This window comes from Temnothorax longispinosus, chromosome 6 (assembly GCF_030848805.1).
Source record: "Temnothorax longispinosus isolate EJ_2023e chromosome 6, Tlon_JGU_v1, whole genome shotgun sequence".
NCBI lineage: Eukaryota > Metazoa > Arthropoda > Insecta > Hymenoptera > Formicidae > Temnothorax > Temnothorax longispinosus.
Window position 1 is genome coordinate 4914102 of NC_092363.1, and position 25490 is coordinate 4939591.

The 25490-nt window shown below is 45.2% G+C and overlaps 2 protein-coding genes across 2 annotated transcripts in view; one reads left to right on the top strand and one right to left on the bottom strand.

The window, feature by feature from the left end:
- Nucleotides 1-1157: 1157 nt before the first annotated feature.
- Nucleotides 1158-3580, top strand: LOC139814638 (coiled-coil domain-containing protein 43). Its single transcript, XM_071781063.1, has 3 exons — nucleotides 1158-2020; nucleotides 2472-2860; nucleotides 2952-3580. The coding sequence occupies exons 1-3, from the start codon at nucleotides 1856-1858 to the stop codon at nucleotides 3022-3024; spliced, it is 627 nt and encodes a 208-aa protein (XP_071637164.1). The 5' UTR covers nucleotides 1158-1855; the 3' UTR covers nucleotides 3025-3580.
- Nucleotides 3581-3667: 87 nt separating this feature from the next.
- Nucleotides 3668-25490, bottom strand: part of LOC139814630 (uncharacterized) — a 145743-nt gene continuing 123920 nt past the window's right edge. Inside the window, exons 4-11 of the mRNA XM_071781045.1 lie at nucleotides 11443-11587; nucleotides 10743-10959; nucleotides 10167-10265; nucleotides 9818-9976; nucleotides 9594-9732; nucleotides 9189-9504; nucleotides 8933-9062; nucleotides 3668-8661 (exon numbers count right to left, since the gene is read on the bottom strand). Coding sequence (XP_071637146.1) covers nucleotides 8178-8661; nucleotides 8933-9062; nucleotides 9189-9504; nucleotides 9594-9732; nucleotides 9818-9976; nucleotides 10167-10265; nucleotides 10743-10959; nucleotides 11443-11587 — 1689 coding nt within the window. The 3' untranslated portion in view covers nucleotides 3668-8177. The remainder of the gene's footprint in view (nucleotides 8662-8932; nucleotides 9063-9188; nucleotides 9505-9593; nucleotides 9733-9817; nucleotides 9977-10166; nucleotides 10266-10742; nucleotides 10960-11442; nucleotides 11588-25490) is intronic.

Here is a 25490-nt window from a genome sequence, read left to right on the forward strand (position 1 = left end):
AGTATTCCTATTTAATTAATAATTATCTCATATTTTTTTTCTCATTTGCACTACTTTTAGCTTTAATTTGCGTTTTGGTTCATTAAGCTTCGTCAATTTGTTCGTGAGTTATGATTTTTTAAGTAAAACGAGTCGTAACGTGTGTTTGTCAACATATAATTGTTGTAAAAAAAATATTTAAATAAATGATTTCCAAATGTTCTTTACATTATTTTTAGTCGAAGGTACAAAGATATTATAATAATTTTTGGGGAATTTTTCAAAGCTATTAACATTATAAAAAACACGTAAGACTCGAAAGTGCATGGTTGGAGGATTATTGGGGCGAAAAAAAAAACGTTGGAGTGAATAGGGTTAATAACGACAGTAATTTGGTTAAAAACCGATTTTAACAGTATTTTTAACAGTAATTTTATTAGCGATTTTAATAGCAATAAATTGAATAGATAATCCTCCTTAAACGCTAACAGCGCACTTCATACCGAACTGATAAAAATAAGGCTATCTTTTCCTACTTTACCTTTAATAAACGATTATGTTGTACAATATTACGGTGTTTAAAAAACTATTTTTTTTAAGCAAATAGTGTTTTTGGGGTTCAGAAATTTCTATTCGGGCTTTTTCCGAAATTAACTTTTTTTTTAATGTCAATTATAATTCCAATGACACAGGCGCGTTCCTGTCATTCTCAAATTTAAATAAAAAAAAAAGTTCAAAAATATTCACTTTCCGATGAATTATATTGATAGTTGAAAGTTGAAAGTAGTTGGGTGTAATACATTTATGGTTGAGGAGAGTCGGGACTCGCAGGAATTAATTTTTTTTATATGGTATTTAACGGGCCGTCAACTCTATCCAAATTTAGTTTTTTTTTTACAATTCTATTTCACATTTTTCGTTTGGGGGAACTCGTATAATCTTTGTACGTCAGCTTACCACTTTCTTTCAATTATGCACATTGCTAGGTAAGAGGAGTCTTATTCTAATTTCTTTTAATCATCTATCATCTATCTATATCAGATGGATAAGAAATGCCTAATCACTCTAATTTCTCTGTATAATCTATGGCCTCATGCAGGAATCAATTAATGTGACTTTCTAGGGTTAACTTAATCAATGGAATTGCTCCAAGTAAGATTTGTATGTAACTGCATACAGTATACAATTCGTCACTCTCAATCTAAATTTTCCTCCCATATAGTGTCAAACGATAGAAAATTAACAATTCGGGCCATGTTAATGAATTGGAAATTACTCAACAAATTAATCGTCGACCAAGCTAATCAGAATTTGGTGATAAATTCCTCTATTTTCTACACCAATAAGTACCAGTTACGATCTCAAGGGCATTTAGCTGTTGGAAACTCTCTTTCGCCGTCCACTGCAGCGCGAGAAAAATCTACGTCGCCATGCGGCCAACAACCAACAACGCAACGCGCGCGCAGTTGCGGTGCGTAAGGTGTTAAGGTGCGCACGCTCCGAAAATGCGCTCCAGAAACGGTGCCTGCGACATTCGCGACGTCGTCGTGCGTAACAACACGCGCGGCATCGGGCCCGATATATACGTGTGTCTTACGGCGGGTCGAGGATCTACGCGCGGAGGAAAGGAACGGACGGAAAGCTCGAAGGCGCTTGGCGACGATGGCCGCGCCGTCGTGGAGATGACCGAGCCCGGTCGCCGGCGTGTCGCGTCCAACGTCGAAAGATGTGACTGCCCGGACGGCGGGGCGTCATCGCGGCGACGCTGCGGTTCTTCCTTCTTTCCTACCCTCGCCATTCGGCGCGCGCGAAGAGGCGGCCGGTGAAAAGTTCAAGTCGCGTGAACGCACACGCCGGACCGGACGAGTTGAGAACGATGGCGGTCGCGGCCAACTCGTTCGACGCCTGGCTCAGCAGGAAGCTGCAGGCGCTCAACACGGACGAGGGTGTCTTCGGCACGTACATCAGGGGCATCCTCGAGGGCGACGAGTCCGAGGACGAGAAGACCGAGGCGCTCGAGAGCATCCTCGCGGGCGTGACGGTGAGTGGGACCCGCGCGGCGCCGAGCGTTGAGGTTAGAACGCGCGCGCGCGTGCGGCGCGGCCGCCGCATCGTCAGCCGGTCGGAAATAGAAACCGCGAGGTCGTGCTTCGAAAGTACGTGTCTCTGCCTCCCGTACGCTCTCCTACCGGCGAGTCTTTACCCGCGTGCGCGCGTATCCCGGTCGCTTCGTCTCGCGGAGTAACTGTCCTCTGTCGTTTTCGTTCGCCAAGGGTCCCGGACAGACCCGTCAGGATTCAAAGATCATAAGAGAAATGAAGAAGCTCGCGCTGACTCCGTATATTAATTTTCGATAAGACCTTCAAATCTTAATTCTCTCAATTTTTGATTCATAGATACGCCAGGAATATTCATTAATTCTTATCTCTACACTCTTGCATAAGATTACGTAATATACTTTATGATACAGAGCTGCATTATTTTCGTTGCAGGAGGATGATATTAGCAGTCATGTAGCAGAAATCTTAAGCGCGTGGGCAGAGTGGCAGCCAGCTGCGGAAGTGGCCGGGGCACCTGCACCGACGGAAGACGTCGATGTCAGACTGGCAAAGATGCTGGAGTCGCAGAGTCTACCCACGACGACGCAGAGGAGCTACACGGAGGAGGAGAAACGAATACGGGAGGCTATACTAGCGCAATACAGTCAAATGTCTGACGAAGACAATAGCGAGGGAGACAAGGAAGAGGATGGAGCGAACGGCGGAGACTGTGGAATCGAAAAGAACTTGAACGCAGCTACTATCGTACAGCAGGAGAGAGAAAAGAGAGAAAAAGCCAAGCTGGAGAGCCAGAAGAAGAAGGAGAAGGACAAGGAAGACAGGTAGGACAATAATCGCAGCGTTAATGCACTAAAAGCCTATTTATATTATATGATAAATATATAAAGCTTTAAATATAATTTTATGTTTTAGAGAGAAGCAAAAGCAATTGAAGGAAGAGAAAAAAGAGAAAAGAAAAACCCAAAAGGGAGAGAGGCGGAGGTAGCATCGAAACAAAAGCGTTGGAAGATTTACTTCGAGATTATTGACTACATATATGCTGTGGTATTCATATATATATCTATCTATATTGTCGTGCATGCAACGATCTCCGACAGTTATTTAAAATCAGTCATCGATCTTATATTTTCATTAGAAGAATATGTGTGTATAGCATCCATCCATCTGTCGTTAGAAGGCGAATTCACAGATTCAGTACGAATGCATATGTCGCCAAGAAGTACATACATATAAGTAATGTTAGATCATCCTGTGCCTTCTGTCTCTCTAAAACTGTCCTTTTCCTCAAAGAGGTTCGTTACTTACTCATCCTTTTTTTCATTCTTTATACACTCCTAGCGTTCTTCGTAGTCTGTATTCAGAACTCGCATCTATTTTCACTAATTAAAATTAGCAGCGAAATAATTCATCGTTTTAAACTTTAAACAATGGTTCTGAATATCGACAGACCTTTTTGCTCATCCGGTCTGCTTATTGCGTTGTATCTCATACAAGTGATGTATTTAATACGAGTATGTTAAATAAACTATTTAAATCACTGATATTTGGTACTTAACACTGTAGAATGTGGAAATCCTGAAAAAGGGGAGTGCAAGGAAGATTCGTCGATAAGATTTGCCCTCGGTGCATTTGTATACATATTTTTTTTATTAGTTATATATTTACACACAAGATACCGAGTCGAAACCGAGTCATCTTGGTATTGCATTAATAATGAAAGACAAACGCAGTAAGATAAAAACAAACGAACAAATGATACAAAAGATGATGATGCTTCAGTATCGTATCAGTATATATATATGGTATATGTATATATATATACTAATGTCATTATAATCATTTTATTATTTAGCAATTCTCTCGTTCGCTATAGTTAAGTCTGGGCAGAAATTGACGAACTCGCACTTACATGTTTATAACAAGACATCCGCAATTGAACGCCAGATTCACAAATCCACTCTCTCTCTCTCTCTATGAACCCTCGCTCCCACATTTTTATCGGAATCGTTCTTCCTCTACTCCTCCTCCCCGTGCTCTTGAGATATTTTCAATTCCGCGTGGATTTGCGTGCCGATATCTCTCTCTTGCGGGCCTAGAAGAGCGAAGTGCGCGCGTTGGCCGTCGTTTAATAATCTAAACGATCCTCCGTCACGATGCACGCCCACGGGATCATTTTACGCATTAGCGAGCGTCTCGAACGAGAGATACTTACTCCCTTGTTAGACGCTGTCACTCGCGTCTCTATCATCTAATGAAAATTTACTAGCGCGTCTAAACACAAACGCGTAACTCTATGATTGTCCTACTAGGATGATCTACGAGGCTCGGCCATCGCAACGGTGGCTCTTCGCGATAAACACCCCGCAGGGTCCTCTTCGTCGCACGCGTTATATCCGTCGCGGGAAAGGGGAGGAGAGTCACGTACGCACGATTGTACTTAATTTAATTCGATAGCGTTTAATCGCGTCGTTAAAACTCATTAATTAGTTGCACATTGATCTAACGGATATACGCCGCGCGGAGCGTTCTTTCACTGAGAAGCCAGAGAAAACTTCTCTTTCTCTCTCTTTTTTTTTCTCTCCATCGCGTTCAAGTGAGATGTGTGTATGTACGTTCGGAGCACGTTCCTTACATCCTGGACTAGAAAAAGCGATTGTCTCCCTTTTCCGTCCGCGCCGTATGGAGAAATCGCCAGCGTACGGCAACGACTATTCATTCGCGAACGACGAATTGACCAGGTGCGAAGTCGAGTAAGCTTTCAGTCGAAGGACGTGGGTTTTTCGCGGATTTTCACTGTTCCTCGGATGATATCGAAATAGTACTACAGGCCCTGTCTTTTTTTTTTGTTTGTTTCTTTTTTCACCGTAGTCCCGGCTTCGTCGGTGTCGGTCTCCACTTCTCTGCCTGAGCGATCCCTCTGTCTCTTCCAGAAGACAAAGACCCCCCCGGGTTTGAGTCGAGTTAACCGACGCCGGTGAAACCGATCACTAGCATGTTTTTCGCTGTACGAACATGCTTCTCGTTATGTTTCTTTTGGGCGTACGCGCGACACACGCGTGCCGAATGTGCATGTGTTGATCTGTATATAAGTGATGATGCACGTCACGCAGATAATACAACCGTCCCGTTTATACAGATACTATAATTTGATCCCTCTGTATACAATAGTGAACACAACTAAAAACTTAAGACTGTACAATTGAACGGCGTTTTTTGCCTTTTTTTTTTCTTTAAAAAAAGGGCAGGGCGGGAACTCCGTAGACGGAGTCCCGCGTGTTCTTCGCGAACGCCCTTCTAATTGTCCCTCTATCGTATCCTAGACTTAACTCGTTTTGCCCTTGCGCATTTCCGCGCTTCACGTGTATAATGGTATAATATATTTATATAATTAGATATATGTGTGCATAACCATACGGCCACACTCGTTTCTTTTTTTTTTCCACTCTCTTTCTCTCCCCGAGACGAGTCTCCCGCGCAGGCACGCACGCATGCACGCACACACAGTCACGTCTTTATTTTATACACAATTTGATATATCTCGTTCCCTAGAAATCGTCGCCTCATAGACATTACTCTCTCGTCAAATTTTCTTCTCTCTTTCGTCTCTTTTCTTTTTTTTTTTTCGTTTGGAGTAATCGAACGAAATGTTCACCCGAGATTTCGTGATGATCGTCGCTACGTCGACGCGATTACTCGAGAGCGACCGCTACGAACCCGCCACAAGTCATGAGAATCGTGTATCATGTATCATATATAATAATGCGCTACTTCATCAGTCGTTCGTTCGGGCAGATTCGCCGTATACGAATAATATATTTATTATATGTAATTCTTAATATTATAATATACCTCCGCTCGCGTTTTATTGGCCATTCACCGATTATGTCGCGCGATACCACTACGATTGGTACGATATTAATTGTTCTAAAAGTTCTTGGAACCTAAAGTGGGACCCCGTTTGTGTGACGGCAAGTCCAGTTTCATTATTTCGTTTCAATTATCATCGTGAGACGTTCGATAACTTTTCGCGAATCAAACAATAAATTCATAAAGGAACTGAACGAGTGCGCTGTAAAAATGTAATAAAATTAAGGCGACATATCGATTTTTTGCAGAACGAACTATTAGGAACAATTTCGCCATGTTTCCAATATAAAATAATGATTCATTTCAGTCTCTTGTACGCGATTATAATTTGCGAGTATCGGATGTTCACGTATCTGCTCCAATTTTTATAACCGTGGCAATAAAATACGTATTAAAAGTTTTAGTAGGGCCTTCAACGGTTTCATACGTATAATAGGACCTTTAAGAATTAGAGAAGCATGCGAAAACGGAAGATAACGGTTCCGTGGTGGAAGCTCGAAAGCAGCAAACGATGGAGCATCTCACGTTTCTGATGATGTAATTATTACCGAGCTCGTGTCTTGCGAAAGTTTAGAATGGGTACGGGCACATCGAACAATTACCAAGTCTATATAAAAGTAGCCTAACAATATAATACTATACAATAGGTTTTGTTTCTTGTCAAATCCTCTGCATATCGCGAAATGCTCGTAATGGTTCCGAAAGGGCGTGTCAAATCATAAATCGTTAATTAATGCGAGGAAGCTACGAGCAATGCGTAAATAGGTAGTACTGCGAAGGCGGAGAGGGATCTCACGGGGCGTTAATCAACGTTAATTAATCAATTTCGACGTAATAAAGCATGCGTTACGTCGCGTAGACGATTAATGACAACAGAAGAGCGGTGATAGGGAACACGTAAAAATTCACTGAAAATCGCGCATTGAAAAATTAGCGGAGTTTTTTTTTTTACGTATATCATAGTAAATGAACTAGCATGCTGCTGCTGCTGCTCTGGGACTTCGAAAACCGCGTAATTAAAATCTGTACATACCTACGTATATAAGTAGTGTTAACTCTGTCATTATATCGATGATAATTCTCGTTACTTGTATGCCGCTATATCTTTGCGGTAAATAGTAACGATATAGCGATTATTACAGATAATAAGAAAATAATGATTAATAGTAAATTGAAATTATTATATTAGCGATCGTTACTTCTTAATATCAGAGAGATCTAAGTAAGACAGTGGTAGTTTAATATCACAATAAGACTACTCAGGCCTCGTTAAACTGGAGCACGCTTCACGTATTAATGTTATTCTTCGCCTTGACGCTTCGTTATTAATCGCGCGACCTTGTGTCGGCGACACACGGGTCTCGAACGACTCAGGTCTTCTCGGCGCGACCGTAATTCGATGGTAATCCCCGACGTTACACTGCAATGTCGGACGAATCGTTGTTTGACCATAATATGCTTCGCTTCGAGTTCCTCACTTCTCTATCGTACATCGTTGCCACGATACGTACATCGCATCGCGCCGCTTGCACTCGCGTAGTTACCTAAAGCATGATGCTGCTATACAGTATACTTTCCGATTGCGTTCATTCGTGCGAACTTTTTTTCACCGTCGAAAACGCAACCTGGCGACGAATCGTCTTTCACGGCTCGTCGACAGCAAGGCAAACCACGCAATTCTGTACAAATTTTCAATGGTAATTTTTTTTACATCTACAGCCGAGATTTCGTCACCCGTTAATATCTTCAGTTTCATACAAGCGCAAGATAAACATTTGAACCACATAGGTACAATGGTCCATGTCGAAATGTGAATCGGTATACACTAACGGTGCTAATATCCTCATCTTAGGCAGCAAGTTTATGTTTTTTTCGCGAATAACTACGATAATGCGCGCGCGCGCGAGTTCATTACGATTACCTGAGTGACATTGGATCGCTAGAGTCCTCGGGGGCGCGCGAATCGGATCACGCGATCGCTCTATATTGCTCATCATGCCTACGCGCTCTTCTCCCGTCGTCAGATCGTCATTTTGGCCTCACAGCTCGATACATGCCGAGACTAGCGACTTTGCGCTTAACTAGCCGTTTGGCATCGAGAAATGGTAACGTCGGACCGACCAGCCAGTTCTATACGCGCTTTCTATTCAATTGCACTCGCTCTTGATGTACGTCAAGTGATAAACACATCTACGCATTTCTCGCAGCGAGCCTGTTGATCGCGTCGGTACGCGAGTAGCGCGTTTAGAAGTGGCTGGCGCAAACCCGACTTCACAATATCGGCGGCAGGAACGTGCCTGAGTCGTCGAGATTCGGGTCTAAGCTCGCAACGATGTCGCCGGTCGACGCGTGCCTCGACGTCGCTGTCTGCGTGCTGCTCGCCAGGGCGTGACTGCTCGCGCTGCCGTTCAGCTTGCTCTTCACCATCAGGCCGCCGCCGTTGTCGGTGACGTCGGTGCCTGTGGAGACCTTCTGCACGTATTTGCGACCCTTGTACAACCGGTACATCGTGTACGGCGGGTCCTCCATCGTCGTTGCCCGTTGCCGCGGCGCGCTCACAGTCACGCTCACCGTCTGCGGAGCATGCGCGGATTCCCGCGGCGTCTCGACGCTCGTCGTCGTCGTATTCGCGCTCGCGTTCACCGTCGACGAGGCTATCGCTGACGAGGAGGAGCTCACGTGCGAAGACGACGACGAAGTCAGCCACTCGTGACGCATCGCCTCGTCGGGGGTCATACGCTTCTTTGGATCCCACCTAGTAGTGTAATGAATCATTTAGTATAAAATTTGCATAATTCGATAATATAATACAATCTATTATCAATACCTAATAGAAAATATATTCGACAAATAAGAAACTTGCCAATTCATTATAAAGAACTTATAATAATTTTATTTTCTATAAAAATGATTTATCAACTGAGAACTTTAGATTTTCAAAGATATAATAGCAAAGTCGATTTTGTATAATAGAATTCTCGAATAATAAATCTACGCTAGAATACCGCGTATTGTAAGGAACTTACTCGAGGCATCTGCTAACGAAGTTTACGAAGAGCATGTCGGAGCACCGTAGTGCCAGCGAGAGGTTCTTGCTACCTACCCATCTCTTCTTGCCCTTGCTGTTTGTCACGCATCGCGGACTTCCCTTCTGATCTGCAATTATTTTAAACCCGGTTCTCTAAGTATTACCGTGTGCGCGGCACATCGACCGTTTTTTATCTTCAGTGGGGACACTTCTGCCTCCAGAGTTTCTAGTACTCGCGGGTATTAATAGCTTACCGAAGAAGAGCCTGCGACGAGTGGCGTGATTGATAATGTGCTCCGGTGGTTGACCGAGGACCTCCATAATGCAGGCGAGCTGTTCTATCTCGTCCTCGCCCGGAAACAGGGGATATCCCGTGTACAGCTCGGCTAAGATACAGCCCAGACTCCACATATCGATCGGCGTGCCGTAGGGAAGACCGAGAATCACTTCCGGACTCCTGTAGAACCTCGACTGTATGTACGTGTAAACGCGCTGGTGGCTGTAACACGACGAGCCGAAATCGATGACTTTGATCGAGCTGCTCCCCCGTTGTTTCAGCAGCACATTTTCCTGTAACAATGACAATGTATATGAGACACGGCACTCGAATGATTAACGAATGAATAAAACATGACTGTGCGCTCCTTCGTGTTACCCACCGGTTTCAAGTCACAGTGAATGATGTTCTCTCGGTAGAGCAGTCTCAGGCAACTAATTAGCGAGTTGGCGAAACGGCGGATCAGGCTCAGGCTGAATCCTTGATAATTGTTCTTTTTGATTAGCTCGTACAGATTCAAGCTGCAACGACAATTTTACTTGTTCGTTTAAATAAATTCCAGCGGGCGGAGGCTCGACTCTGCTTATCTCGCTTGATCTCGCTCACCTCATTAATTCGAAACTGATGCACAGGTGATTCCTGAAGTAAAAATATTCTAGCATATGTATCACATTGTGCTGAGAGTTCCCGTCCAAATCCTTCTTTCTGAGATGCTCCAAGATTCTCACCTCGATGAGCGCCTGATGATGGAATCTCTTTTTGTTCCTGCAAGGACAGTGAAAGCCGCGCTGTTTAAATAAAGAAACGACGCAGTGCGCGCTCGGAAAGCGGACGCATCCGGAAAAATGCCGGATGCATCAGACATTATCCCATTACGGACGCGTCGCGTTTTTCTTCAGATCGTATCTCGCTGATCTGAGTCATAGCGAGATGAGTGTATACCGTTTCCGCGTACCTGATAATCTTGATGGCGATGTGCTGTCCCGTTTTGTGATCCAGCGCTCGGATCACCTGACCGAAACTCCCCTTGCCGATCACCTCCAAAATCTCGTATCTGAATGCACACAAGTTTCGTATAATTTACACACGTGCAAGAGAAAAAAAAAACCCGAGAAAACGACGTAAACCACGAGATTTAAGAAAGGCGAAAAGAAGAGTCGCGTTCTCGCAATTACCAGTCCCGTTTACCGTTGACGCGTGGATATCTTTCACGCGCGGAGAAAATTCGTCGTTGAACATTTTTTACTTACTGTTTCGCGATTTATCGCGACAGTTTACCGCGTGCGTTTAGATACAACTGTACGCGCAGCGTACTCAACCGCAATTTCTCCTCTCGAGAGCAACGACGCACGGAATGCAGCAAGAGTGCGCGCAATCGCGAGATTCCATTGCTAAGCTTAGCTAGCTATACGATCTCCGAGCTGTGTAGTCGGCGAAACAAACCTCGTGCGCGTGCGGCGATAATAATTAGGAGAGAAGAGGGAAAGTCCACACATCGCCGGGGCATCGGCGAAGGAGAACGGTCGCTCACCTGTAGGAGATATGATCGTGCAGGACCTTGTTGTAACTGCCGTTTTCGTCGTCGTAGCCGCCGTTCTGGGAGGAGACCTCCTCGCCGTGGATCTTGTGGGCCGACAGGCCCAGGTACCAGATCTCCGAGTACTTCTCGATCTCGGCGCGCTCGAATTCCGTCAGTCTGGAGCCGTAATACTTCACCGCCTCCTGGGGCGTCATGGGCAATCTCCCGGCTATTTTTTCCGCGAAGAAAAAACACACGTGAGGCCGGGCTGCGTACTTTGGGGAGTCCGCAGCGGGAGTTACGTAAGTCTCCGACGGATCATAGATTCTTTTTTTTTTCGTTACGAGCGTAATATCTTTGGTACATAAATCCCACGCGTTTTCCCTGATTAATCTCGGCTATACGGAGAGCGCTTAATTTCTATTAAACCGTGCAAAGCTGTATTTATTCGTTCGCGAAGTACGAACCGAGAATTGTCTTTCCGGAGGAGCATGAATAATTTCTCTCACATGTGCCGTAATCCCATATTGCCGTTGCAATTCACGTCGGCGTAACAGCGCGTTCCGTACGCTCAGATGCGTATCCGCGGCGTCTTAAATACGCAATTCGGTCGACGATGTATTAAATGATAGCGCGGCACGACTGGCACGTTTCCCCACACGCGCCGCATAAGGTACCGCGATTTTCGCGTAATCATAGTGTTCTCACATACCGTATACTTCGGGGGAAGTAGCACTAATGGGTTCGTGCAGCGGCATATTGTGGATGTTGTTGCTCGTGCTGTTAGAATTGTTCGCATTGTTGTTGTCCGTCTTGTCCACTCGCGTCGGCTTGCTGTTGAAGAAAGACGGCAATTTCTGGAACAAACAGAAGAATTTTCTTTTAGCATTTTCTTTTACGTACGAGCCTATCAAAAGCGTCTACCAAGATTCGCGACGCCGGCATCTGAACAAAAAGATCGAGCTCGCAACTTGCTCGAACTCGCAGATTTATTTGCCCACGCGTGCAATGACTCGAGTTTTCAAGGGCAGTATCTTTACGATCAGTGGAGTTTCTCGAGAAGGTACAGGATGATTATAGTTCCAGCGTGAAACATCAGCCGAAATATAAAATTGATCAAGTTGCACGTGCTGAGAAAGTGAACGTTGAAATTTTTAGAAGAATGCCGAGAGAGCACATTCAATTAATTTTCGTTGCAGGCCCATCCCCCGAACTCGGAAGAAAATTTGACGCGAACCTTTTGAGAGATTGCTCGTATATTGTATCAATATACATCTAACGTATTCCTACGAAGTACCTTCCGTGCGTTTCTCCGCCGCGCAATTTTATCGACGCGAGGAAATAACACCGCAATTACCCCGCGCTCGGTTTTCGCGTTAAAATTGCCCGAATCGCTTCCGTGGCGGTCGAAGGCTTTTCTTCGCATCGTGAAAGTGGCGCGGTGGTATGATCTCTTAAAGAAAGTGGCACGCACATGCGCGAATGCACGGCATCGGCATATACGTTTCCACGTGTGTGTGTCCGTGCGATGTGGTGACCCCCGATTTAACAAGTTTAACGACACCGAGAAGTGACCCGGACAATTATTTCTTCGCTCCCGAGAGAGCCATTAAAACGTTTCGTCGGCGGAGAGCGACGCCTTTCCGTACCAACAGCCAGGGGCAGTCACCGGTCGTGAATGCACCTCGAATGACAAGCAGGCCTGCTGTTGTTCGTCAGCTTCGCGTCGGAGTCTCTAGCCGTTCATTAGATTTCCTCGCGCGTCTTTCCGCCGATGTTAAATATTTATGGCCGAATGCCGGCAATCGATTTCGGGTATCGTTGCCAACTCCGAGTGTCCCGGCATCGGAAAAGTATATATCCACGGTGAATATCCTGACATAAGTCGGCGGAACGTGTTTAACGGCAAAGCGATGAATTATCTAATGGCGTCCAATGGCGCGGGTCAAACACCTCCGGAATCTACTGCATTCTAGAAAATCATATAAACGTTTCATCCGAGAGATAAAACGCTTTCTCGCTTCCTCAGACGTTCACCCTACGCGAGAATAAGAAAAATGATGAGTTTATTTATTCACAATAAATAAAATTACGCGAGAAAATATACGCCGTTTATTTTCGGCCTTTAAGTATCTTGGAAACAGACACCTCGCCGAGGTGGGTACCACGCTCACCTCGCTCCAGATGTATAGCACTGTTAACAGTATTTACGCGTGTGACGTTATGAGAAAGTATCGAAGTAACGAATGCACTTGATATGAATATTCAATAGAGCTCTGGATATCGCTCCGCGTGTCACCGACGTTTACCTTCGGCGCACAGCAATCGCGAACGTATAATTTTCAATACGCGAAATATTCGTATTGGAATACCAAGTGCTCTCCTCAACGCATTTGACGTAACGATCGTTGTATTTTAATTAATGTCGATCACGACGATCACTCTAAATAGATCTCCTCGCGCAAACGCTTGATCTACGAAGGCGCGAGCTACGACAAAGTACGACGCGATTCGGCGCCAATTGATCAGGCCTGGCGGCAATTAAGGTCAGGCAGAATGTTGGCATAAATTCCTATTAAAGGGTCGCCAGAGACGGTTCACAAGTGCTCTCACGCGTCCTTGTTGCCTTCTGGTTCTACATCGCTTTGCATCTATACGTAATCGCGCTCGCGAAAGAACCCACGTTTCTCATCGAAACGATTCAATCAAACGCCGCGCCGGCTGATCGCACGATTTTCATCGCCCGACGTTTCCAGACCGGAATCTCTCTCTCTCTGCTTCGTTAATTTCGTGCGCGGTAAAATCCCCGGATCCCAATTAAAATACGGGATCTGAGAATGGATCGGCGACCGCGCGGCTCTCTCGCTCTCTGATCTGGTGTAATGAAAAATTATTATCGTCCGTTGCGCGCGCGGCTCTCTCGGACCGGCGATATACGCGGATGCGTTTCGCGCGGGGCGAGAGCGGGATGGGAGGGCAGCGGCATAAATAAAAAGTCGCGAGTGAATAACCGTGCGGTCCGGAGGCCGCTCGTATAAATTGTAATCTTGCGTTTTACCTCGCCCCGCTCTTGCCAATCTCTCTCTCTCTCTCTTCCTTTCTCTCTCCGTCTTTCCTTCTCGCGTGCCTGATCAATAGCGCGGTTTCTCGCGCTCTTTCGCGTCTCTTTCTCTGTCGACCCTACGGAGGCAGTTCGCCGCCGAGCTCCAACGCGCGGCAGGTCGAGGCATGCTTAACGCACGCATAAATAACACGCACGAATCGCGCCGCCAAGACTCACGTAATGAATCCGCTGCGAGCCAAGCCTCGTTTTGACCCTCGAAACTCGAAAATCCGCCAGAGACAGGAAAGCCGACCAGGGGGGGGGGGGGACAACCTCGATGCGATAATGAAACGTTGTTCCGCGATTCGAAAATAAATCGTCGCAAAAAGCCTTGCGGTTTTCAGGAGAGCGCGCGGCTACGAAAGTGCGGCGAGAACATAGCGAGGGAGAAATTTTCTCAAGGACGCTCGAGCGCGCTCGGTTTCAGCCGCCGCCCGGTAAACCGTATTGCCTACCGATCGCGCAGATAGGCATGCACAATAACTCCCTGTGTATCCCAGTTATGTTATGCGGTTTACCTTGTGACATCTCCCAGTCGCGGCCGCCTTTCTAATGCCGCGTGCGCCAACGCGATGCTGCCTGCAGCTGGTTGCCGCGCTTGTGTGCGCGCGCGATTACGTATAGCAGCCGCGACCGAGTACCTAATACGCGCGTACTCGGATACGTGGGACACTCCGGCGACGGCACGTGGGCGTATCGATATCTCGGAAGCACGACGCCGAGTGGAAACGTCACTCCGGCCATGGTGTACGCACGCAGGGAGGAGCTCATTAACCCGCGCGAGCGAGCCGATTCCCGGAGCGGAGCGGAATGGAGCGGAGCCGATCGGTGCTCCGTTACGACGTAACGTACGCGCCTTGAGAGCGACTTAAATGGACGCGGATACAAACAGCGGCGCATTTTCACCGCGTGTTCTCAACGTTAATTGCAACACTATAATATCGTACTTTAGCGTTGCACTTTCCCCGAGTATCATGAATTGGATTTTTCGGATTCTTTTCTAAGAAACGTTTCGCGCGAACGAGTCACTCGTTGCTGGAAGAGAGGCAGATTGAATCTGAGGAATATGAATAATAAGTCTTCTTCAATTATAATGCTAGGCAAAATCCAGGAGGATTTACATGATACACCTTGCGTATGTACACAGCGGCAGATTGGATAAACAGGAATATCTCGCGCGGAAGCCACTAGATACGTGTATCAACATATCTCATCCACCCACGAATCGCGCGCTTGTAAAAGCATCAGCTGCCTTGTTTAATTCAGTAAATACACGCAGGCAAATACTTATACGAATGGCGTTGCGATTCAAAATCACTTACAATATGAGAGGGTAACGGTATACGAATGGGAATAAATAAATGTTTATGCTGGTGTTTGCCGGCAAATGGCTCGGCGAAACGCAACGCAAAGTGACTCTTTCGTTCCGCTATCATAAAGGGGCGCACGCGTGCCGCGAACAAAACTGCACACTCTTGATTGCCGTGAATGCGGCTCATTAAAACTTCCGGGCGGCGAGTATTTCGGGTGGCCGCACGTGCGAAATAAAAATTCCCGGTCGACGGGCCGGCTATTCGTAATCCCCCGAGTGGCAAATTATCAATTAATTCCGATTATGCCAAATCAAGACAGCCCTACCAGACGGATCGATGCAAACGACGCCATGCGCCGTTTCACAGTCGAAAATGTTACGTATTATGTCCCAATTCTGCATTTACTTCACATAATTTGATAATTTAGAGCAATAGAATTCATAAAATAAATTCTTCAGCCAAAAACCAAATCTGAAGAAAGATATTTTTCTGTAAATATACAGAGCTTTACTTTAATTTACGAAATCTATGGACCGCGCGTATCGCGATGTAAATGCAAATTAAATTTCAACTGCAAATTAATGTAAATTTTACGCGCGGAGAGAAGGAAGATATTACTTGCGCGAAGTCTCGGTCAGTAATTAAATCGGAGTTAAATTTTATATAGGATAGAGATTTCTTCGATGTTCCGTTATAGAGATTAGCTGCGAGTAACTGTTTGAGTTACTTTTTTCGCCTGTAAACTAGAAAGTGTTTTTGTTATAGAGATGTGCGCAATCTCTTGTAAAGCGGGAAAGTGAAACCGTCTGCCAGTAAGCGTGATAAATCACTGACTAATGCGTACGTTAACGACTTAATTTCGCGCGGCTATTAATAGGATTCAAAATATACGCGTGTTCTCGGGGAGAATCGGCGATTATTTGAACAGATGCGAACTCGTAACTATAATTTGGCACAGCATCAATTTGCGACTCTCGACGATTTACTATTCGCAAATCTTACACTTGGTCGGGATGCCGGCGGACGATTATAAAAGCCAAGGTGCGCGAGAGCCAGTATATTATTTAAACGTTCTAAAATTTGTACCAGGCTCGGTCAGTCCACTTACATTGCCAAAGCAAATCCTGCGTTCAATGTCCCGGAAACATATTTATAGATATCTCGAATTAAATTGCAGTTATTAACGTACCAGCGAGTATTTGCTAAGAGAAAATATTCGTAAATAAATTCTCGTGTCAAAATAATGTTTGAAATAAATTTTATTTGCCCAATAAAGATAAGCTAAAAAAAAACCTGAAATAGCGATATATTCCATATTTATCGTGCAAATTAATCCAGACTGCGAGCAGAAAAATTGAGAATCCTTTTCAGAAATTAAAGAGCTCTTTACGATCGAACTAAAGTCGGATGTGCTCGAGCGCGATCCTCGAATTTACCGTTAGTATTTTAATTAACGAGGTCCGTCATGGGTTATTTGAGTTATTTCTAATGCGCCTGTAATGCACCGACCTCCCTCGGTGCAATTACCGATTACTCGGAGGATTTATTAAGCATCGTCTACCGTTTACCGTTCTGCTAAATCGCAAATAAAAAAAAAACTGCACCATATCCCCTCGTTAAAAAGGTCAGATGTGAACTCCTGGAAACATTATCTTTGATCTTCTCTGATATCCGTATACTTGTTGCTTTCATTTATCTAATTTACCCTTAGTTTAAATCGCCGAGATACGATTAAATCGCTAATCAGTTGGAGTTCCTCGGGCCGTTTTGCGGAACACGCGAAAGTTCGAAACTGCAAAGCGTGCCGGCCGAATCAGCAAAAGCGAACGTTATCATTCCAGGCTTTCCTGTTTCTCATCTTCTCGCGTCTGCAATTTCTCTCTTTCGCTCGGGCACGCGCGGTTCCGGCCTGGACGCACTCCGAGGAAGATACTGAATAATATCCTCCAACGCTATCATTGACACACTTGCTAAACCGACCCCATAGTCTCGACAGCGGTCGTCGTCGCGGACTCGCTTCGGTCGTCCCGATCAAAAGTTATAGACGCACCTACGCACACGCGTGCTGCACATCCTGGCCGGGATTGCGTAAGAGTTACTACACGGTCGATCACTTCCTTTCCGAACGAAGCAAAAGGAGCACGAGCGAGCAACCGGTATTTTCACCGATATTTTCACCGGTATTCGCGCGCGGATGTGTTCCAGATAAATTTCATAATTATGTAACGGAGTCGACGCTAAAAACGCACGTAGGATGATGCGATTGGCAGATTTCTCCCCGGGATTACTGGAGATTACACGGCTGTTCGGTCGCTCGATTTGCGATTGATTGCGGCATTAACGTAACGTCGGCGCTTCTAATAATCAATGACTCGTGAAACGAGAGTCCGGAGTAGCCTTGTAATTGTGCGCTCCCGGTTTTTCAAATTCATAAGAAACGTTCGGACGCGCGTTGCCGCGTATAGGTACGATATCCGCCGTTGCATAACGTTACTGGAGAATATCGCTGTATAATTGCGCTTCGACGAAAGGCGGATTTCGAAGAAACCATTTATTTTATCTGCTTCGGTATCTCCCGTGTCAAATTATGAGCGACGCAAGTTATTTACATGTAGAAGCGTATTTGTCAAAAGCAATCGATAAGAGTCGAGTGTCGAGTCATTATCTAAATATAAATATCGGACAGATTATTAAAAATTATAATCACGGAGAATAAAGGATTTATATAAATTGAACGCATTAGAGGAATAAAAATGCAAATATACTGCATATTATATAATATATGTGAATGAATGTCAAATAATGCAACGCGCGACGAGCAATAATCGTCCTTTTCAAACACGGTAGATTAGGTAAAGCTTGCTTATTGAGAAATATTCATGAATATGTTATTAGTTGCGCATATTGCGATCTACATACGTTTATGAAACAAACGATACGTTTCAATCGTATGGATCATGTTTCGGTGAACGTCAATCGCGGCATTGTGCAAATTCTCCCGACCGAAATTCACGGTTTCATCTGGAGATAAACAGCAATATGATTTATTCATGAAAAAACCGATACGGACACGCCGGAATCAGCATGAATCGGAACAAAAGTTTCGCGCAAGGCGAAACAGACAGCGGGAGAAAGAGACTCTCCTCGAGAGGCGGGAAACGCGGCCACGGCGCCGATATTTACGCGGCCTATAAACTTATTTGTACGGTGCTGTTTTATCATTTTAAGCGATTCCGGAACGGGCGAGATCGTCCGGCGCCGACGATTTCGCGTTTATGGATGAAGATCGGTAATTTCTCCAGGAGAATAACAATGGCGGCGGGGAGATCGGATCGGCGGAGATGATAACGAGCCGATGAGCGGTCGCATCTTTCTCTCTTGTAGGACGAAACTGACCTCAAATAAAACCTGCTAGAAAACATCTCGGACTCGCGAGGAGGCCTCGCTTCTTTTTACGCGTACTCGCGGCGTGCGTTTCGAATAATAAACTGGTTTCGGAGTTCCGGCTCTCCGTCCTTCTTCGTCCAGTTGACGAACTGGACGCGCAGAATCGCGCGAGATGAGACGAGACGAGAACGCCTTAATAAGGCAACGAAACCTTTTTATACGTATATGGTAGTGACTAGACCAAGTAGGCGTTTCCTTTTTTTTTCACATTAACTGCCAAGTGTCCCACCTTGAGCATTTATAAACGATTTACGAGGAATATTTCTTCCGACCAGTCATCGAAACCAGTATTTCGAGAGATACAATTTTAATACAAGATTGGAGATCATGTACCCCCTTTTTTCTCGCGCGCCCTACTTTTATCCCCGTGATTGGTAGCCCGACGGACCGATCCGCTCGCGAGGAACAACGGATCCTTCGGTCGGCACGTTCGCGGAACCCAAGAAGGCCTTTATTACGATTTTTTTCCGTGCGCCTCACCCGCGGACAATGGAAACTGGAAAGACAATCGAGCGTCAAGCCCGTGGAAGCCTTTCATTGCTTAACAACTTCTGCGTATTGAAATTCAATCGCGCGCCGTGCCACGGCGGGGATATACCTTTGTCGTTCACGACGTAGGCCGTGGCGACACAATTTCCGCCTTGGAGCGGAGATTCGACCGAATGTTGAACTCCCGTTCCTCCGTCTTCGTCGTCTTCGACGGCACAAACGGCCGGGAAGCAATTATTTCGATTGGGATTCATCATCTGTCGCCCCTCAGAAATTCGTGAAAGTCACATTTCAAGCTCGTCGCTAATTTCTCATTCGGCGAGTCTTTTATTCGCGATTAAAGAGAAAATACTTGCGCTATTATAAAAATTAAGAAATAAGATTTCTTTCAGAAGCTTTCTGACAGAAGTTTCAGCATTAATTAACACTAAAGTAATGACAAAACAAATAATTAATACTATTATGTTGCAAACTAGCGTTATAATTAATGTGCATACGATAAATATCGAGTGCATTTTTCGTGAAATTAGGTGACTTAGTATTCATTGTTTTTTTTTTCACGCGTCGAGAAACTTGGGCGGATGTAACCGGATGCGGACTACGATCTCGCGAAGGAAAAGTCGCACATGGCCTTCTTGCACACGTGAGCGGCTCACGCGTGTTTGGGACACACACGTGTGATGCGGTTACCGGATTCAGCGGAGTGTCGCCCGTTGCCACTGACATGTACAACATGCGTATGAGTGCACACGCAGGCGAGTATCGGCTGCACGACGCGGCCCGAAACGAGCTTTCTCCGTTACCACTCTCTCGGCGCCCTTTTGAATCGTCCAAGTCTTGTAACGGCGCGTGTGGTTTATGCGAGAGCATCGAAAAAGCGCAGCTGCAAGAAGAACCGGCTGGGAAATAAACCGGAAAGTTTTGTAAACGACCCGCACCGAAATTCTGACCACGAAAAAGAAACGAGCTGTCAGTTCTCCTTCACGCCGACACCTTTCGAATGTTTTTCCTGTACTCTGGCACACCTGCAATTTATGACCATGCTTTCCGAGGTCTGCTCGGAGGTTCTTCCTTGAGGAATTGTTTACCGCTGTACGCTGGCAGACCGTACGCAGCTGGAAAAGGTTTATTAGATAAGGATTCTTATGCAAATATTCAATTTACATCTTTACGCCGCAAACCGCTATCGCCAGAAGTGATTTCTTCGGCGTGACTACTGTATTGCAACGGTAATTGCTAAGAAAACTTCGATACTTTTCTTGATATTAATCTTACGAATAACTAATTACCTTATTACTTCAACTTAATTGCTTGAATCTAATCTTGATAGCGGATCGCGATAATTATCCTCAAGGTTTGTTTCAAACGATCGCTTTGCACGATAATACCTGCACAGCGTTTAATTTTAATCAGTCATGCTAGTTAAATTTATAGTCGGAGACGAAAAGTCGATTTATGCTTATATTATGAGATGATACATTTATGTAACGATTGCAAACAATGACTCGCCTATAAAAGAAATATAGAGCCAAGGCCGATCGCCTTGACACACAACGGAACGCACAACCTCAGAAACCGGAAAATACTAATCGCCCATCGGTCTCAACGATGCGTTGTGCAACGGCATCTTGGAGGAACGCTGAAACTGCAACCGCATCGCGACAATTATTTATTTTTCCCATTAAATACAACAGCATATATTAAGCATACGCGATCAGTGTCATGAAAGTGGGATAAGCAGTAAGCGCTTCTGAGAGAAAAAAAATTTGTATCGGCTTCTCAGTCTACATTCTACATATTATGATTACTGCTGCTGCGCGATAAAGTTTTATTATTAGAAGGGCAAAATCGATTCGAAAAAAATATGCGCCTAAAAGGATTAAAGATAATTTTCTTTATCACCCTCAAATTATCGCCTACATTAACTATGAACATCTTACCCCCCCCCCTCCCCTCAAAAGGATCAGAGATGATCCTTCACAAATATACGACGTGCACAAGATCGCTGAGGCGATCCATCACCCATCACAGAATTGTAAATTCTAGGTGTAACGATAAAGGAACGTACACACGCACCTCCACGCATAATTTTTACGCAACATGTATACTGTACGCGCCGTGCATTAAATGTGCGTGTAATGCGTCGATATAAAACTTTTACGATGATTATATCGTTAAACGACGCATTTTTTCACGAGACTTCGAATACCAGCGACCAGCTGTTCGACAATGATCATCGCGGATCGTTTTCGAAAGGTTTTGACGCTTCGAACGCGCATTGTGAAGGGACCTCGCGGTTTCCTCGCGTGTGCATCGCGAATTATAATGATCGCTCGTTTCAAGGAGAAGCGAACGATCCAAGAAAGGAGCGCGTTGCGCGTCGAATATTGTCTTTCGAGATCGGTGATATAAAGGAATTGAGCGTTTAGCGAGAAATACTGCAAAGATACGAAGAATCGGTCGGCTTTTTTTTATCGAAGTTATCAATTGGTCACGTCTACTCGATGGACCGCGATTTCTGTAATTTCGTAGAGATGTATATGTATCGCGTAACAAGATCATAATATAGATTAATAAGACCGTGCTTGTGGCATGTCTTCAAGCGTAACTAACTGGTACTCAAACCTGTCATTATCGCGTATGATTCGTTAAAAGTTTCTCTCGTTACCGAGTTAGATTACCGCAAACGAGTTATTAATCGAAATCTTTGTACTGGTCGTATTGGTACATTGAACTCATCAGTTTCGCCCGTTCAAAATAAAGGCGTTTATCGAGATTCTTATCGGATAAGCGTGTGAGCAAAATGAGAATTTCAACAAACTCTGTAGAGCGAGGCTGTACGTCATAAATCGCGTACAACGTACTAGACCATTTCGAAGTCGCGAGGTAGAGATTCATTCTTAATTTCACAAGTGTACAACATAGCTCTTTTCTCCTCAGGGCGTTCTGATGACAAAATTTGTAGCTACTTTGAGTAAACAGGAATAGATTGCCAACGTTGGCGTGTGAGAGCGCGCTTCTCTTCGAGAGAGAAGACCTCGGGATTCCAAGTGTATTACAAACGATTGATGCACGCGCATCTCGTTAACGTTCGCGCGCATATGTTGGTCGTGCCGTCGCATATACGACTCGATCGTGCACACGAGGATGCGCGCCACGTACGTGCATATTTATACGTTACGCGTTACGCACGATTTTACGGCGGAAGTCACGTGACACACGCTCGCACGGCCCACCGGAAACGAGCGTCGATCGACAGACAAACGTCTGCGGGGTCGCATTATGTAAGAGAGAGAAACGCGCCGCCGCGTAACGGCGGCCCTGACTTATTATCAGCCTTTAACGATCGCGAATCGCCGGCGAATCGTCAGAACGGTTCCATTAACCCTCGGCGTGATCCCTTCGACGCTAACGGGACACGCGTGACCTGAACGTTTTCTTCAGTGCAAGATGGAACGATATTAATACCATACGGCCGACGGCTACTCCTGGTTTTTGCCGTGTTCTTCTTGTTGCTCGACACCGAGAACGATAGACGGCTATCGCGCGTGCTACGAAATCTGTGATTGCGATAAGCGATAATTAACACGAGAAGTTACAGTTTTTTTTTCAGAATACGATACAGTCGCGATAAATTTGTCGATGAAAACCTTTCAAACCGGTTTACGTGAAATCTACGATGACCCGATAAATTAAACAAGCCAATTCCTTTAGAAAACAAAAGATTTTAGTGAAACAGTGCCAATATAATTGGTTGTAGAAAGTCAGTTTGCAATTCACGCGCGTGTTAGCATGATCCCCGAGAACGAGAAAAGAAATCGTATTGTGCGATGTTTCTCCATAAGAAGTTTCGACAGCGTTTACAAATTATTATAACGCATATATAGATATCAATTAAGCTATATAGAAATAAAAACAGTATATTTAATAAAAATATTACATTGAAAATTATATCAGAAAGATACTAATGTCAAAAAATTAGCATTTAAAGTTAGAAACATCTGAAACTGTAAGAGATATTAGTATGAGAAATTAATTTATTTTTTAACTGACGGATATTTCTTTTATTTTCCAGAAAGCAGCGGGTGCGCGTAGGTGCGTAGGAACTATCTGCCACTTTGAATTCAGTTTAACCGTGTTGGTAGATAGGCCAGGTATACAATTTCGCAGATATCCGAAACCGGTTATCTCGTCGCGGCCGCCGCGTCGGCCGGCCGGCCGCTACGACGACGACGCTACTGGTACAGTTCATCGTCCTTTTGTCGCCGTGGTCGACCGACGCACACTTGCGAATGCCCTTGTCAGTTGCGAACGCGTACGCGCAATACGTGTTTAGCGCTTACACGTCGGCACACACCGATAACGCAGCCCGGTAACCCTCGGTGGTCTTATAATTGAACCGGCCTAATGAATATTTATATCCCCCCTTGGCCGATTATACGGCCGCCTGGAAGCGTGTTCGCACGTCGCGATAGTCGCGCGCGCTGATCGTGGATCATTAGAAATTTAAACGTCGGGAATTAGCCGCGGCCTGTCCTCGTTATGGGCGAGCTGGATTTTGCGGCTCGGAGCGATGGCGAGAGAATAAGGGAGGGAAGGTAATTGCAAGCATGGGTCGCTTGGTGTTTGGCGAGGAAGATATATTTCTAGCTGCCTTTTCAATAATCTTCTTCGCTCCGCACGAAGAATACTCGTAATTGTTTTCCTCGTTCATTTTCACGTTTCTTCAGGTGCAATGAAAATTATTGGACCTTCGAACGTGCATCCAAGCACGACTTGCGCTACATCGATATTTATTCCGAAATTAAAGCGCAATGATGACATGGTGCAATAGTGGGATTCTAGGTCGCGTTCGATGCACAAACCGGTATATATTAATGTCGCTCTCCCGAGCCGGACAATTGCCGTTAATAGTGCCGGCGATATACAAGATCTCATTATCGTCGTCACCCACACCGATGTGAAGGTTGCACGCGCGCGCGCGCCCACGAAACGCGCAACGGCAAGGCTTATAACCGAACAGATAAACAGATATCTCCATTAGCATAGGAGTGACCACCCGAGACCCACATATATGCACGGAGTCAAAGTGCGTATGGAGATAACGGTACATCGCAGCGTGCACGTGTTGTGCCGAAGAGAAGAAACGCCTGTGCGAGCTATGCGTTTCCGCGTGGCCGGTGATGAGATTCGACAAAGCAACCGATACATGGCTAATCAGACGACCGTTCGTTGTACAACGTTGGGAAAACACGAGAATCCATCTACCTACCGCAATCGAGCGGTGGAAAATCTTACGTGAACTCTGCAAAAATTTTGCACTCGCACAAAATTATACGATATGGTTAAGCTTAGAATTTAAAAAACCAAGTTATATCAACGATTGAAATATAAATAAGAAGCATAAATATTAAGAAAAACAACGTCAAATATAAATTGCGGTTTTAAAGAAGAAAATCCTTGCGGTAATGTCTGGAAATCTTATGTTTTTCGCTCAGCGCACCGAATATATTTTCTATTGCGGCAAATTGCTTCGTAGAAAGCAAAGATATATTTAATGTCTCCTGGCTGTGTGCAAGAGGCTCGCAAGTGAACTATAATGAGTACCGACGGCAGTGCCGATTGTTTCGCGGTGACATAAAGGCGTCGCATTGTCTCCCGTTTAGCAAGTACGATCGCGGCGGGGATAATTATGAAATACGGAATCGTGTCTCAATTCTTGCCTGATTGTGAGTCCTGATATTTTATCCGTCGACGGTCGTTTGTCGTGTACGAGTGTGTGCGCGCGCGCAAGTAAATTATAGGACGGAGATGAGAATATTGTATTAACAATAGGATATAAGTGTCACGTGCGTTATGCAAGAACGGTACGGAGATGAAAGGACAAGCTACAAGTACAGTTTCTTTCGAGGAGCACGACACGGGCGTCCCACTTAAATACTCGTATTTTAAGCGTACGATTGTAATTTCGTCACCACTCGATAAAATTACTTCGAAATGGGCTCTTTAGCGATATCGTAAACTCAAACGACTAAATAATGCGGTATAATAAGGCCGTTTCCCTTAGTGTCGACATCAACGGTAATTTCTCTCTTAACTTGTCGCCCTCGGTTTTACACCCCGACAGAGTCGAGCAGGAAGGCGACGCGCGACGTCGACTTGGGAGACAAGTTACCTCGTAAGTTAAGCGGAGAACCGCTTGTGACTCTCTCCTGCTAATCTCGGCGTTATGTTACTTTCGCCTAGGATCGTTAACATCGGGATAGTCCCGCACGTAGCGTATTTATGCTATCGCGAAATCCGAGATACAATGCGAGGCGATCGGGTTACGCCGCGCCGCCTTGTTGCACGCTTATGATTCTCGCTGAGGCTTCTTATGGTTGCATGACGTGCGTGCGTACGGCAGCG